Source organism: Oreochromis aureus, linkage group 14 (genome assembly GCF_013358895.1).
Source record: "Oreochromis aureus strain Israel breed Guangdong linkage group 14, ZZ_aureus, whole genome shotgun sequence".
NCBI classification, from domain to species: domain Eukaryota; kingdom Metazoa; phylum Chordata; class Actinopteri; order Cichliformes; family Cichlidae; genus Oreochromis; species Oreochromis aureus.
This window is the reverse complement of record NC_052955.1, coordinates 1,598,730-1,615,216: the sequence shown is the minus strand read 5'-3', so window position 1 is coordinate 1,615,216 and position 16,487 is coordinate 1,598,730. Positions and strand designations below refer to the sequence as shown.

General features: G+C 46.5%; 1 protein-coding gene across 2 annotated transcripts; it reads left to right on the top strand.

The window, feature by feature from the left end:
* The first annotated feature begins 639 nt into the window (after positions 1-639).
* On the top strand, positions 640-14,482 carry LOC116314209 (protein Atg16l2). Of its 2 annotated transcripts, none has more exons than XM_031732167.2 (18): positions 640-1,054; positions 2,629-2,686; positions 3,003-3,078; positions 5,044-5,117; positions 6,385-6,636; positions 7,420-7,524; positions 8,444-8,533; positions 8,875-8,928; positions 9,015-9,120; positions 9,281-9,386; positions 9,474-9,544; positions 9,622-9,693; positions 9,891-10,011; positions 10,097-10,202; positions 10,712-10,864; positions 10,947-10,994; positions 12,780-12,881; positions 13,094-14,482. In XM_031732167.2, exons 1-18 carry the CDS (start codon positions 865-867, stop codon positions 13,185-13,187), a joined length of 1,878 nt encoding a protein of 625 aa, XP_031588027.1. In that variant the 5' UTR covers positions 640-864; the 3' UTR covers positions 13,188-14,482. The 2 variants fall into 2 exon arrangements, with proteins under 2 accessions (XP_031588027.1, XP_031588028.1); XM_031732168.2 differs by having other exon boundaries at positions 641-1,054; positions 9,018-9,120.
* Positions 14,483-16,487: the final 2,005 nt, after the last annotated feature.

The following is a 16,487-nucleotide window of genomic DNA, read 5'->3' as shown; positions in this document are numbered from 1 at the left end:
GGCACCGCAGAAAACCTTAGAATCACTCAGAGTAGGCAGGAAGTGGGACAGGGAGGTGCGAGGAGCATCCCAGTGACCTCAGAGTGCGGGTGAAGTACAGCATTGAGTTTGAATCGTGAACCCTGTGGCGATCAAGCCACGCCACGGGGCCGCCTGTCAGAACTAAACCGGCGTTTCTTTTTTTTGAAGCTTTCCTGTCTTATGTTGCTTCTGCCGTGTCCACAGCTGTTTACCCATTTAACTGTTGTACAGGGGCACACCTTAACATCTGTACCTGGATCGGTTCCAGGAGGAGCCACAGACCAGAGCGCTCCTGGTGCTGAGGCCGGAGCTCATCTGTCAGTTCTCTGGATTCAGTCAGTGTGGTTAAGTGAACCAGCATAGTTGATGTGAGCCCAATCCACCGGGCCACTGCATTAGACTCTACCTGATCTCGCACCTCATACCTGAACTTCCGTTCTGCACGTGCAGCCCCAGGTGGGACTGAAGTCACAGAGCAGGAGCTGGCTGCAGTGACGTAAAACTTTAAAAGCTGACGTCATTTCGAGAGGGCGAGAGGGAAGGAACTACAAACACACCGGTAGGGCATGTTTGTAGTTCCTTAAGAGCAGAGCGGGCGGTGATTGGCCGAGAGCCACAGCGACGGGCCCGCGCCTCCGCCCCGCCCCCAGCAGAGTGAGAAAAGCCCCAAAAGTTAACGACAACAACAAAACAAACCACAGAAGAAGAAACGTAAACAACAGCAGGAGTAACCAACATGACGGCGGTGAGAGGAGCCGGGGTTTCAGAGCGGGGCTGCCTGGAACTTCAGGCCGCTGTGTGAGCCTCTGCCCGCGGCATGAAGCTCTCCGGGCTGCCGGCATCATGGCCGCTGTGACAGCCAACGCCCGCGGAGTCGTGACGGATCCTGCCGGAGTGTCCCCGCGGGACAGCCGGCCTCCGGCGCCGGGAGCCGGCGGGAGGTCCGCGGAGTCATGGAAGGGACACATCATCCGAGAGCTGAAGCACCGAGACCTGAGCCAGCACGCCATGTTCCAGGACCTGATCCGCTTCTGTACGACGACCAAGTACAAATTTTATCCCCTTTAAAGCCATCACAGGGGGTCTGAGAGCAGCAGTCACCGGGCCGAACTCCATTTAAAAACCCAATAATATAGTGTTCAGAGTTACAGTGAGGTTTTACAGGCTGACGTTGAGAAATTACTGCACGAAGAAAGACATTGATGGTTTCTGAGTGAGGTTTGGTTCAGAGAAATCAGGGCTTTGTATTGGGGAACCAACAGGTTTTCATTAAAGGGCAGCAAAAATAAATATGTTTAAACCAGAACTAACGTCCTTTTACCGTCGTTACTAATCAGCCTGTTTAACACTGTACTCAGGAAACGTCACAGAAGGAGCTGCTTTACTTGGGGGCAAAAAAATGTTTTTTTTTTTTAATGGAGTTTGGTTTAGAGCTGCCCTTTGTGGGGAAACAGGATTCCATCTCATCCAAGTAACTTCAGGGCTAACCTCTACTCATCGCCATGGTAACATATACTGCGAGTCTAACTTGCAATAATGAGCAGCTTCATGTTCCGACTGCCAGTGATAAGTGAATGCAGATAACCCCAAACCTGGGACTGAGGTAAAACACCGCAAAGCCAATCAGAACACACCTGAGGACATAAATTAATGTTCATAAACAAAGTAGTGCTGGAAGAACAGCGTACAGTATTTTTAAAGCAAAATCAGCTTTAAAGGGGTTTTTGTTTTTACTCGGGATTCTTCATTCAGCTCTGTTCAGTCTGAGAACGATTATGGAAGTCATAAAAAACTGGAGTTAAATCCCACATACCTCCACAACACGCTCATTTTCAACATTGAAGCTAATTACAAAGACAGAGGTAAACATCTCCAAACCTGCAGTTGCCATTCATCAGTATTCCGCATTTTTAACACTTTCTTAAAACCAGGCTGAGATTCAGGGCTTGTTGATCACGACAACTACACTTTGGTTCTGTTAGAAATCACAGACTCTCAGTTACTCTGATGTTTTATATATTTATATTTTTCAGTTATAGCAGCTCTGAAACTAAAAATGAAATTTGTGACGGGCAGAAGTTTGATGAGAGTCATCCAACCTGTCCCACCAGTCAGACATCCAGTATAATCCAGTTCACCCTCCTGTAAAATTTTTTGAATGGAGTCTGGTTTTATTTTTATTGTGGTGAGTAGATCATTAACCCCTCTGCTGAGTGTTTTGAACCTCGCTGACATCCACCCTCCTTTCATAGTTTGCTGACATTCAGGGACAGGAAGTAGTCGGCACAATTAAACCACACGTCGCCTCACTTCCTCTGCACAGTGAGTCATGTGTGACAGATAACCAGCCTGCTGCTGGTTTATCATCAGGCCGCATACGCAGAATGAAAAAAGTGTTAAACACGACAGATTTTGAATGGAGTTTGGCTTTAGTCAATGAAAGCTGGGAAACATAATAATATTAAGTCATAATAGAGTAAAAATATCTCAGTGAAAACTCGTTGTTGTGGTTTTTTGGTCCTAGCTGTCAGTCAGGTGCTCATCAGGTACAAACCCGGAGCACCTGGTTCCTGCTCCGCCTCCTTTGACCCCCCTTTCTGTCTGCAGACACTCAGCTGCTGGAGAAAACCAGTCTGACCAAAGGACTGCTGAGCAGCTCCGCCAGGTAACTCACCTGAACTCACTGTGTGTGTACATGTTCAGACATCTTTGCGAGGACAGAAAATTGGCACGCTACTATACTTGTGGGGACCAACAGTCACTTAGGAGGACAAAGTGCTCGTCCCCACGAGTTTGAAGACGTGTTTGAGACTCGCATTGTGGTTTTAGTGTCAGGGTCACAGTTAGGTCATGGTCATGGTCAGGCATTCATTTTGAATGTGAGGGTAAGTGGCTGGGATGCGTGAGTTGTCCTCACTAAGATATGAAAACGAGTGTGTGTCTTTGTGTGTGCTGAGGCTGTGTTTGTTTTGTGTGTGCAGGCGTCCCCCTGCAGGCAGCGCCCCGCTCTCGTCCCTGCTGCAGCAGAGCATCCAGCTGAAGAAGACGACGGGAGAGGTCAGAGCAAACCTGCCCCCATTTCAGAGTGATCACATGATCAGTTACGGCCAGGTTTAGGGTGACTCAGCCCGTAAAGTGCTCGCAGAGGTCAGAGGTCATCTGGTGGCCTTCAGGTAGAACGCATGTTTTTGGGGACTCATGTATCATTTTTCCAACCTGGAAACTGCAGTTCCTCTGACGTCCAGCAGAGGCAGCAGTGAGGTAGTGTTCACAGCCTCAACTCTGTGGGCTCAAATTGTGGTCATAAATATTTTGTACTTGTAAATCAAATGTGTATTTGTGTACTAAGTTTTGTAACCTTGTAAACCAAAATATGTGAAAATTATATATTTGTGCATCTACAGATGAGAATTTGTGTGTGTGTGTGTGTGTGTGTGTGTGTGTGTGTGCAAAAAATATTTACATGAGTTACAAATTTTTTTGTTAAGGTCTGCTTACAGGTACAAAGCAAAAAACTACGTGTAAACTCTGCGCTCAGGTTCCCCGGCTGTGTGTGGATTTCTTCTTACAAGTACAAATTTTGACCCGACTTTTCTTCCTTTCAGCTGATTGGTCAATGTCATGTCAATCACAAATTTAACAATCCAATCAGAGAACAGATGGGTTTGGCTGTCAAAGGGGTGCTTTTTTTTGCCAGACCTTAACAAACAAATTTGTAACTCGTGTAAATATTTTTTACACACACACACACACACACACACACACACACACACACACAAATTCTCATCTGTAGATGCACAAACATAACATTTTCACATATTTTGGTTCACAAGGTTGCAAAACTCGGTACACAAATACACATTTGATTTACAAGTACAAAATATTAATGACCACAATTTTAACCCCCTACAAATCCAACGTGTTTTATCGCGTGCATCAGAACAATGAAGAGGATTTGTGGAGTCACGGAGCTTTCAGATGGTCGGACGCTGTTCTCACATGAGTTATTTATTTCTGTAACTGTTTAAATCATATTATGGAATAAAGGGGCGTGGCCTGTTTGACTGGCATGTGGATGGTGACACAGGTGTCTGTAGCTGGAGCTCTGGACTGTGTTTGTGCTGCTGTGAGGTTACTGTACTAACAGACTGTCCGAGAAGGGGGAGCCCCATTTTGATTGGATGTCACTGAGCACTTAGCAGAAAGGCTCTGCAGGCTTCACAGCAGGAACCTATATTAACAGATCTGCCGATCGGGGGTTTCAGTTCTCGTCACCGGTGGATTCGATGAAGATTCATGTTCTGCTCATGAGCAGCGGCAGGTGGTGTTGTTGTTATGAACAGCTGTTCACCTGTTTCTGTGGTCACGCTCAGAGCTCTTTCAGCTCGTTCCTGGCGGGTCAGCTCGTGTTTTTCTTTGTGGCCAATGTGATAAAACACAGCAGACTGTAACCGAGCAACAGCAGCCACTTCTTCCTCTTGTGATAAAGCCGACGAGCAGATGTGATCAGTGTGATAAAAGTGAGAGGAACAGGCAGCCTGAGGGCGGTCAGACCACTTCACTCTGAGCTGCTCCACGAGCTTCGGCCTGCAGGCTGACGATCCACAACAAACGCTCTGAGACCAGGAAGAGACGAGTTCATGTGGGATGAACCGGAAACGTCGCTTGTCCTGCGTGGACGGGTCAGAACTGGTGTTGGTCCTGCTCTGGCTTCATAAGCACACAGAGTAGAGGCTCAGCTATGCAGAATTACAAACAAGTACTTTCTGTAAGTGAGCAGAGGGATGTTAGTGTCGTTTGAGACATTTGTGTGCTCAGGAGGCTTTTTGAAAATTATACGACTCGTAATAAATCGTGTGTAGATGCTGTCTTCAGAATGTTTTGTTCTTCAGCAGGGTTTAAGCGCTGTGTGAGGTCATCAGATCAGAATCAGACATGTGACAGCGTGACATTAACCTCACCCAGGTAAAAGTCACAACCACGAGTAACCTCTGACCTCTCCCTCCTTCTCTGTGCCTCCAGTTGGCCTATCAGGTGGTGGAGCTGCAGCAGCAGATTAAAATCAAAGACAGCGTTCTGGAGGAGCAGCATGCCAGGTGAGTAACACACCTGAGGCTGTCAGCTCACCTGTCAGGTGTAAAAACCTGCTGCAGGTGAGTTCAGGCTGAGGTTACAGAGCAGGAGGAGGAGGAGGAGCCTCTTTCTAGTTTTTCTTGTTCGTTCGCTGAGTAGAAATCTGGGCCGTTTATCAATTCCCTGGCACTGCTGAGTACGCACTCGCGTTCTCGGTGAGTACGTACCCGCCGAGAACGCGAGCACGGACTCGTTATTTGTACAGTCGGAACACCAGCGTGACGTGATGATGTCACAGGTCCGGAGTTTTTACTGCCGTCCCCTCCTAATTTAACTGTGAGTAACATGTTATGAAGCTTAACTGTAATCACAGCCAAACCGGTTTACTCAGGAACAAATAAAACACTGAAATAAACCAAACATTAACATTTAGAAGTGATCTAAGTGACTTATATATCATTTTTAACCTCAGTAGTGAAACCTCTATTAATAAAAATAGTGTACATGTACATACGTGTACATACCTTAATAAAAACAAGCAGGTGAGATGTTAGAACGCTTTTATTTCTATTTTAGTGGACACTCAATACTATAGACAGCTGCTGGGGTTTCTTTAACCTGAGTAATGAGAAGTCCTTGAGCGGGTGGGGGGACGATGTGCCGGAGTCCGCTGTTGAGTTTTGGACGAAATGCATTCTGGGATATATAGCTGTCCCAAGTCTACACCGATGCATGCTCGATAAAGCGGGCGGATCGAAAACACATCCGGGACTTTTTTTCGCGTTCTCGGCCTGATGCGTGCCAATTGGAACAGTACTTGGTCTCCGACTGATGACGTATCACAGTACACGAGAACGCAAGTACGCACAAGTACGCATATTGATAAACGCCCCTGGACTCACAGCTGAGCTCAAACTGCACCTCAGATCAGACTCTGCTGCTCGTCCACCGGGGGGCACTGCGCCGTCTGACAATAATTCAAATATCTGAACTGTCTGAAATTATTTTTAATAAAAGAAAAAATCAGATTCTTTAATCAAATATTCAAACATTTAAATATCTTTTGTCCTTTTTTGTCAAAACACAGCAAACCTCTTTATTACTTTATGTGTTTATTTTAAATGTGTTCTTCAAATCTTGTAAACTTCTAAAAAATTGATATTCCTCTTTGACATATTGAGTCTCAGGTGTTTTAGTAGCTGCACAGCGCCCTCTGCTGCCTCCAGTGTTTGTGTGAGCAGCTCCATTACACATCATACTGGTGTGACCTCCTCTTTCCTCCACCTTCAGGCTGCTGCAGGAGCGCCGTTGCCTGTCGCGAGTGTCTGATGCTCATCAGGAGCTGCGGGCACAGGTAGAGCAGGTTCAAGGGCAGAACACGGCGCTGAAGGTGGAGTACGACGCCCTCCTGGAGCGGCAGAGAGCAGCGGAGGCGAAACTACGGCAGGAGACGGTCAGAGGGGAAGAACTGCTGGCCAAGGTGATGAAGCGGAAAAACCAGGCCGCAGCTCGCATGAACAGCCACAACGAACGCCGCTCCAGGTACCTGAACGCACCTCACACACCTGCTCATCAGTGTACCTGAACTATAAATACCTCGGAGTATACATTGACAATAAACTGGACTGGGTTAAAAACACTACTACACTTTACAGGAAGGGCCAGAGTCGTCTCTATTTTTTGAGGCGACTGAGGTCCTTCAACATTTTCTACGAGTCTGTTGTGGCCAGTGCGATCCTCTATGCTGTTGCATGCTGGGGGAGTAGATTCAGGGTTGCTGACGCCAACACACTCAATCAACTGATCCACAAGGCCAGTAATGTTGTGGGGAGCTGGACTCTCTTAAGGTGGTGTCGGAGAGGCGGATGTTGTCCAAGATAAAGGCAATGTTGGAAAATTCCTCCCACCCACTCCATGACATGCTGATCAGTCACAGGAGCACGCTCAGTGAGAGACTGAGATTGCCCATAATGCACCACTGAACAACACAGGAAATCATTCCTGCCTGTGGCCATCTCCCTGTACAACTCCTCCACCTCACACACTGTATACTGCAACAGCCACACCCTTTTTGCACACGTTCTTCTTTCTTATTCAGGTATTTGTCAATAAGTGACTATATATATGTATAGTATATATATATATATATAACTATATAGTGTTTTTATATATATATATGTATATATATATATATATATATATATATATATATATACATATATGTGTGTGTGTACACACACACATACACACACACATATGTATCAGTGTACCTGCAGGAGGGTCAGTGTGGATCTGCACTCAGATCTTCCTGTTTGTTTGTTTCAGAGCTCGAGAGGCAACCCTGCAGGCCGCAGCCAGGTCGAAGGTCAACTTAGACAGGTCAGCTGTCCATCCCCTGAGCTCTACATCGCCCTCTTCAGGTTTCTCTAAGTAAGAATAAATGAAATGCACGACACGGGTTTGATAAATCGTTTCAGAACATTTACACTGAAACAGAATTTTAAAATATATTTTTAAGTATTGATAAATGTTTTTAAGAAGTTGACAGATTTTAAGGAAAAAATGTATAATTTTAATTTCAAGAATGTTTTGAAATATTAAAGATTTTGAGACGATAATATTCTGAATAATTTCTTTATTTTTGATCACATTCAGGAGGCTTACTGTCATTTTTGTTGTGCTGAAACTTTTTCAAAGAAGTCAGTTTATTGGATATTAAAAGCTTCTAAAGGTTGATTACCGTAGTTTTCGGGTCATAAGCCGCTACTTTTCCCCCACACTGTGAACACTGCAGCTTATACTGATGTGCGGCTAATGCATATTTTTTTTCATGCGGCCAAAAACATTTTGCCTGGTAACAGTAGACCAATCAAAATGATAAGTAGTATATATACGGTATATATTTTTATCGGTTGTTAAGAGTCGTTGTAATGTTGTTTGTGCACTGTTCCGTAAAAAAACCATAAGCAACGTAATTTGTGTGTTACCGATACGTACGTATACTTAAAGCTAGCCGCGTTACAGGCGCTGTTCGAGGAAAAAAAGTATTTGCAGTATGTATTTTTGTATGTTACCATAACGTTTATGTTACCATGTTTATGTTACCTTACGGATTAAATTAAACGTTAAAAATCCTCACGTGTAATATTTCTGTGTAAATATCTGATATTACAGGTGAAAGCATACGGCTTACAGTCCGGTGCGGCCTGTACAAGTACAGAATTGATTTTCTTTCTACAATTAGAGCATGCGGCTTTTAATCAGGTGCGCTCTGTAGTCGGGGATTTACGGTAATAGACTATTTTGTTACTTCCTGTCACTGTCAGAATAAAATATGTTTGTGTTTCAGCTCATCAAGTGCTCCGAGCTCCAGATCGACGTCTCCAAAGAATGAGAAACGGGACGCATCCATGGAACGAAAACCTATGCGACTCGTGAGGTCATCAATCATGGCTTTGTTTTATTATCCATTTATTAAATACTCATTGATGATCTATTAGCGATTTGGTAGTAGTTTTCAAAAGTAACCCACTGACGACCTCAGGAGCATTTACACATAAAAGTCATTAATCCTGGAGGGAAATTGAGTTGTCATAGCAACATACAAACAACAGACAACAAAGCAATCATGTAGAAATGGAGAGATAAGAATGAAGTGGATGAGTTAGCGGGTCTGATGTCAGCTGAGGGAACGACCTCGTCTGCCTCTTCAGATCTCAGGAGCTTTTTCAAAATAAAATCATGAAATTAAATGAGATGATAAACTGTTTCTTCTCTCAGGTCGGCGTCGGTGACGTCTCCGAGGATCCTGACCTCCATTAAAGAGCTGTTCGAGTGAGTTGCGACCTCCATTATGTTTTGTTTGGTTCATTCATTCAGCTGCTCAGCGAATGAATGAATGACCCTGTGTGTGACATAAGCAGAAAGAGGCGGGGCCACTCGGTCTGCAGTCAGGAGGAAGATCTCGTCTCTCCTGTAAGAATCTGTGTGTCAGCCCGAGTCCCGGCCAGAGCTCTGCAAGTCCTGGTAGCGCCCACACACACACACACACACACACACACACACACACACACACACACACACACACACACACAAAGAACTCCTCTGTTCTCTGCTGACCTCCGGCCTCACATGGAGTAGGACGTTTACACGAGACTGTAATGTTTCCTCTATTTGTTTTTTTCAGGATGCCCATGAGCAAGACATCAACGCCGTGCGGTTCAGCTCCAGCTCGGACCTTCTGGCCACGGGGGGGACGGACAAAGTGATCAAACTGTGGGAGGTCAGAGCAGGTAAACCCACCTGAGGTCCACTCATTGTTTTTCTTTATTATCGCTGATTTAAAGGACGGGTTGTGACCTCACTGCTGATGTCATCAGGTTTGCTGACTCACAGAGGAACCCTGGACGGCAGCACGGAGGGCATCACCTGCATCGAGTTCGACCCCATGGTGAGGAAGTCACCTGAGCTCACCTGTAAATGGAGCACTGAGGTATTTCTCACTCGTGTGGGCGTTTGTGTTTTTAGGGCTTCAGGATCCTCGCCGCGTCCTACAGCAAGGCGGCCATGCTGTGGCAGCTGGGCGACTCCGTTCCAAAGGTAAAGGTGACTCACTGCCCGGTGTGTCTGATTAATCACGTGAAACATCATCAACATGTAAATTCTAAACATGAGCACAAAAAACTGTGATTTTTAATTTACAATCAAGAGTTTAAAAAAAGCTTTTATTTTGAAATTGTGTTTTCTGCAGATCTGGAATGTAACTGTGTGTGTGTGTGTGTGTGTGTGTGTCTCAGGTGACTCTTACAGGTCACAGCAGGAAGGTGACGGCGGCAAGGTTCAGCAGCATCCTCCATCAGGTGGTGACAGGAAGTGCCGATGGCTCCATCAGACTATGGGACCTGCGGCGAGCTGCCTGTGAGTAACCGTGTGTGCTTGCTGCTGATTGGCTCATGGCGGCCCTGCAGTTGGAGTGTATTTAAGGCGGACTGTGTCCCTGCAGGTCTGCAGTCGCGTAACGTGGCGAAGTACTGCAGTGACCTGGTGTGCTCTGAGAACTGCATCATCAGCGGACACTACGACGGGCAGATCAGAGTGTGGGACTCCAGGTTGGTCCGTCGCCGCCACACCACACCTGTGCACCACACCTGTGCACCACCTGATTCTGATCCACGCCTCCGCTTCAGTAGAATCATTAGAATCTGATTCCTTTCATTCAGACACCCGACCCTCTCGTTTACTCCTCCCAGCCGTTTCCACGGTGACACCCCGTCTCCCTCTGTTACTTAGCAACAGCTTAACTCACAGACTCCCCTCAGTGTCCTCAAGTGTCCTGCAATGTCTGAAGCAGCAGGTGATTGACAGCTGTGACCACCATTTACACGTCAGCATCAGCTCTCACTGGGCGTGATTGGTCAGAAACTGGATGATGTCATTTTTACCTTTTTATCGACTCCAGTTTTCTGTTTCTGATCATCGGTCCAGCGTAAAAGTTGTTAATCGGGGACGAGCCCCTGATGCTTGCACCTGCTCTCGTGACCTCTGGCGCCACCTGCTGGTCAGACATGAAGGCGTGTTTAAAGCCGTTCTTACATCAAACACTTTTCTTTACGTTCAGGGCGGCGAGCTGCGTTCAGGTGCTTCCTGCTCAGGGAAAAGTCACCTCGTTGGACCTCAGCTCTGACCATCGCCAGCTGCTCAGCTGTTGCCGTGATGACTGTCTCCAGCTGTTCGACCTGAGGAGGTGGAGCAATGAGCGCGTAACCTTCAGGTACGTCAGGACGAGGCGATGCTCTGCCGAAACGAACTTCTTGTCCATCCGTCTGACGTTTGTCTGTCTGTTTGTGTCTCAGAGCCGACGGGTTCAAATGTGGCAGCGACAGCACCAAAGCCGTCATCAGGTGAGTCACATGATCAGTGACATCAGAATCAAGCACTACAAGGGTCAGTGAAGCAAAAAACTGTTAGCCGTGCTTAGTGGGCGGGCGGCCCTGAGTTTGGAAAAGGCTTACTTTGAGTTGAGTGACCGAAGCAACTACCAATGAGAGTGAAGGATACTGCTGAATGACAGAGAAGACGTGACCATCACTGGTTTGGTGCAGATCCTCTGTCGATGAAAAATGAACATGTGACTGCGGGTTGTCTCGCTTTGTGTCAGAATAACAGATGAAGCTTTTGGATAATCACGGTCCAGAGGTCGAGTTCAGGGGCTCCAGTTAGCTTAGGTGTGTCACCCTCCACCTGTCAGTCAGAGGCCACGCCCCTAATGCAAACTTTCACTCTTAATACAACATAAACAGGCGGGTTATTAAAGGAAAAGGCTGTAAACATTTCTGCTGTAGAGTCTGACTCACTGCCGCCTCTGCTGGACGTCTGAAACTGCAGGCTGCTGTTTGCTGTTGAGTGCAGTGTCAGTCCGTCCTTGTGTCTTTGTGTTTGAATCATTTTGTTGGGTTTCTCTGTTTACTGTAAATCTTTAACATCACATCCTCGGAGCGGCTGCAGGTCGGCCCGACACGTGCCTGTAAGCCGTCCTGTCCTCGGTGTCCGGGTGGAAGCAGGGAGGCGGAGCTGCCAGCAGAGTTTGGCTCGGTGCCCTGATCGATTATCACGAGTTTAATCGTCAGATGGAGAGGACTGTTTCTGGGCCAGAGAGATAAAAATAGGGCGAGCTGGAGATGGGGAGAGATGAGATGAGATCGGGGGATTGGTTCATTTTCTGCTGTTTCCATGACGACAGCAGGGCAGGGATGCTTTGCGCCTGTTCGACTCCCTGACAGAATCACTACACATGTGAGTCCAACACGCACAGCTGCTCTGCCTACACTATGCTGAGCCTCGTCTGCTGTTGGATTCGTACCTGTGATTCCTACATTTGTTTGTTCTCGTCGTCTCGCGTTCAGCTTCTCGGCAGCCAGACTGACAGTGTCTCTAAATTCTTCAGACTCAGCTGTCCACACGGCGGGAAACCCCTGACAGCGTTCTAATCTGCATGAGGCCACAAGCACATCTGCGTCAAAGCAGAAATGTCAGAATGTATTTCTTCATTTTGTAGAAGGTGAAGCAGTATAAAACGCACGTGCTGAGTATCAGCGGCAGCGCGGTCGCAACTTTCACCGACGCGTCGAAATCTTTAGTGAACGCCGACTAAGAGCAGCCCTCGACGTTCTCGATAAAAGCAGCTCTCTCTTTCAAAATAAAGTTCTTAACTTCAAAATAAAATATTAATATTTATATGGAGCTCTTTTATTATTGAGCTTGTACAAACAGGTTGTGTTTGTGACTGGACCAATGATATAACTGCATTTTACCTGTGCTGCTCTGCCAAAACACTAGTTGGTGCTGGCGTCTCTCTGAACTCTCTTCCAGCTGTCCTCCAGTCTAAGAACCAGTTTGCATGTGGGAAAACGATTGTGTTGAACTGGCCAATCGGTTGTTGCGGACAGCATCAGTGCTGTGTTGCATTTGTGGGGCGTTGCACATCAGGTCACAGCGAAGGGCTCAGAGGGTTTGTGGTTGCAGCGTAATGAAGAGACAAGTGTAAATCCCTCTTCAGTGTCCGAGCTGGGAGTTCGTGGCTCTGCAGATGGAGAGAATCATGGAGCGAGATATGGAGCTGTTTGCTCACAGCAGCAGGAAGTTTCAGGTCGGAACAGCTGTTTCACCCAGATGTTCTCTCTCTTCAGTCCAGACTGCTGCTATTTGGCGGCCGGCTCTGCAGATGGTGCCGTTTACATTTGGAACGTCTCGACGGGCAAGTTGGAGACCCGCCTACCCGACAAACACAGGTAACACCGAAGACCTGAGTCAGGTGATAAGCACAGTCACTGCCAGTGCAGGGTCCTAAAGATCAGAGGCTCCAGCTCAGCTCCCTGTGGGACTCCAAATGCTGTTAGTTCAGCTTTACTCTTAATGTTGAACTAGTCTCTTGAGAGACTCCGCATGTGTTTAACCACAGAGGAAGTTTCGATTGTCCCTTTAACAGCCTGCTCTCTTTCAGCTCGTCCATCAGCGCCGTGTCTTGGTCTCTGTCCGGCGAATACTTCGTCAGCGTGGACAAGAGCAAGCGAGCCGTCCTCTGGAGTGACATGTGAGGCAAACCCACAACGAGGTCACGTTGTTGTGGAGACGCGTCACACATCCAGCCTTGATTGGACAGATGGCTGTTTGACAAAAGTCTTTTTTAAGCTGTTTGTTGGTTGGACCAAAGGGAAGTGACCTTACGTTGTTGTGATCTATGATAACCCTGAAGAATATTAACGAGGGAGGAGAACACGGACCTTCTACCAGCTTTAAGCTTTTTCTGTGTAAAACCTGTGTGAACAAAGGGAAACGTTCCTGCAACGCTTGAACCATTTTACAGTGGACGACGCCAAAATGAAGCAAGGCCGAACGGCTCGTCGGTCACGTGTGCACACGTCAGCCTGCGGCGTGCGCTGTGGTCACGGACTGAAACCAAGCTAACTTTTTTTTTTTTTTTACCTGGAACGAGTAGAACGTTTTTGTTTTTGTAATTACAGACAGATTACTAACTCACACGCTTCTAACGGTCCCGTTTTAGATTGTAAAGTTTTTCCCGCCTTGTCTCAGCTTGTTTTGGGTCCTGAGAAAGTCTTAAATTGACATATATTAATAAAAGATCTGAAACTGTTTTAAACTGATGTTTTCAGTCACCTCAGATTCATGTCCTCGCTTTTGCATTCAGAGTGGGGCCGCAGCTCGACACTGAAGCTCCACCCACCTGCTGGCAGCCAATCAGAAAAAAGTTGTCTTTGAAGGGGGAGGGGCTAAAACTGCATTTCAGAGGACTGCACTGAGGCAAACTTCTCCGTTTTCCTTTAAATTGTTATTAAAATTGTGCGTTTTGTGGATCACTGTAGAAACAGGTAAAGCTGTTTCCACTCAGGTGTTTGTAAAGGGTGGTGCTAACATTCAGGGATTCAGGGAGCGTTCAGATCTATGAGCACCACCCTCAGACTGCCTTAACCTTTGAACCCCTGAGAAGAAGCTTTCAACGGTCACCGCTTCATTCAGGCCCGCGAATGTTTGCTCCTCTGTGGGAGCTCCTGAGTCCTGAATTTAAACCAGCCGTTCTGGGATCGGTGGGAGTGTTTCCAGTCTCTCTGCTCTCAGCCGTGGATTCACTGAGTGATTATTTTGTACTGTAAGTGATGCGAAGCTGCTCTGGAGGATTTGGAAATGAGCAGAACGTGTCCACCTGTGTTGTCCTGCATTTGTGTATCTGCAGCGAGAGGCTGCCGCTCAGGTAAAAGTAGCACTCAGGTGTGTTTTTGTCTCAGATGTCGTTCTCCTAACGTTCTGTCAATGTTTTTAATATGTTGGTAACGTTTCTGCTCTCAGCTCTAATAAACGCTGGTCTCTAACCATCTGTCCTTCGTCCTGTCGTCTCCTCATTCCTTTCTGCTTGAAGGCTTTGTTCATTTTTTCACCACAGTCTGAAGTCATGTCACTGAGTTTAAAAAGACAAGGTGATGATGCTGATGCTGATGAGGAGCTTCGGCGCTGCAGGCTGCTTCACACTGAGGTCATTGATTAGGAAACAGAAAGCAGCTGCTGCCTCCAGACTGACCGAGCGCTGACCTACACGCCACGTCGAGTGTTAGAAAGCTTCCGTTTTCCTCCACTTTCTCCGCTGGTTGTCACAGAAGCCTCTCATTTTGACCAGGTGGATGGTTTCTATCAGTCATGGCAACAACAGATGAGTCAGTCAAGTCTGATGTACTTCATGTTTCTGCTGCCGTCATCTTACAGAGCGAATCAGGTGTTTTCAGCTGAAACTCCATCTATCACTCCTCTGTCATCCGCCCCGTCTGTTCGACATGAAAAAGCTCATCTATGAGGGATCGAGCAGGCATCCTGGTCAGATGCTGAACCACCGTTTTGAGGACTAACGGCTCTATTGAGACTCTCCCTAACGACTGCGCTCCTCAGCCTCTCTAAGCACAGCCATCTTCAGATGAAGCTCATTTCTGCAGCTTGTACCTGTCTTCCTCCCCTCACAGCCAGCTGGTCACAGTAGATGATCCTGAGCCTGGTTCTGCTGGAGGTTTTTTCCTTCCCACTGTGACCGAGTGCTTGCTCTTTGTGGTCTATCTGATTTTTTAGGTTTTCTCTGTATTATTGTAGGGTCTTCACCTGAACAGAGTAATATAAAAGTAAGTAAAATTTTATTTATATAGCACCTTTCAAGATAAAATCACAGAAGCTAAAACATAAAGACAAAATCAACCAAAAGCAAGTTTAAAAAGATGAGTTTAAAGCTGTTTATTTAAAAGAGACCACTGAGTCCACAGATCTCAAACTCAATGGGAGAGAGTTCCACAGTCTGGGGGCCACAGTTACAAAAGCTTTGTCTCCTTTGTTTTCAGCCTCGTGTGCTGGACAATCAGCAAGCCCGAATCACATGACCTCAGTGACCTGCTGGGAATGTATGGATGTAAAAGATCTCTGATGTGCTTGTCCATGCAGAGCCCTGAATGTCAGAGTCATAATCTTAAAGTGGACTCTGAATTTAACAAGGAGCCAGTGCAGCTGGATCAGCAGGGGTGTGACATAGGAGTACTTGGAGGACTTGGTCAGAAGCTTTGCAGCAGCGTTCTGAGCACCCTGCAAAGATTCCAAGGAGGCATTACATAAACACGTGAACAAAGAATTACAATAGTCCAAACAGGATGAAACAAAAGCATGTCATGCCAGTTCAGAGCATGACACAACGGGACTCAAAGTCAGGGCTGAGTCAAAAGTTACACCAAGGTTGATAGATGAAGCAAGAGGACCTAAATTTTCCAAAACCCTAGGCAAAAGATTTAATGGGAGCACAAACAAGGACTTCAGTTTTCTCCTCATAAAGCTGAAGAAAGTTATCAGCCATCCAACCTCTAATGGAGTCTATGCACCTGTGCAAAAACTGTAGCTTGGAAACATCTTGGGGCTTCAAGGAGATATACAAATGAATATCATCTGCATAGCAGTGATAAGAAATGTCCTTAAAAGTGCTCAATAAGTGCTGAAGAGAGAGTAAATACAGCAAGAACAATAAGGGTCCCAACACAGAACCTTGTGGCACAACATAGGCAAGAGAAGTAGAAGAGGAACTGTACTTAGAGGGAGCCACAGAGAAGGATCGTTCATACACATAAGACTGGAACCAGTCCACAGCAGACCCTGATATACCCACCCAGTGTCTCAGCCTATCTAGCAGAATGTGATGGTCCATAGTATCAAAGGCAGAGGTCAGGTCCAACATCAGCAGGACAGAGCATTCTCCTGCATCATAATTCATCAGGATGTCACTGGAGACTAAAAAGTGCAGTTTCAGGAGCATGAACTCTACGAAAGACAGACTGGAATTTATCCAGAATGCTGTATTCATC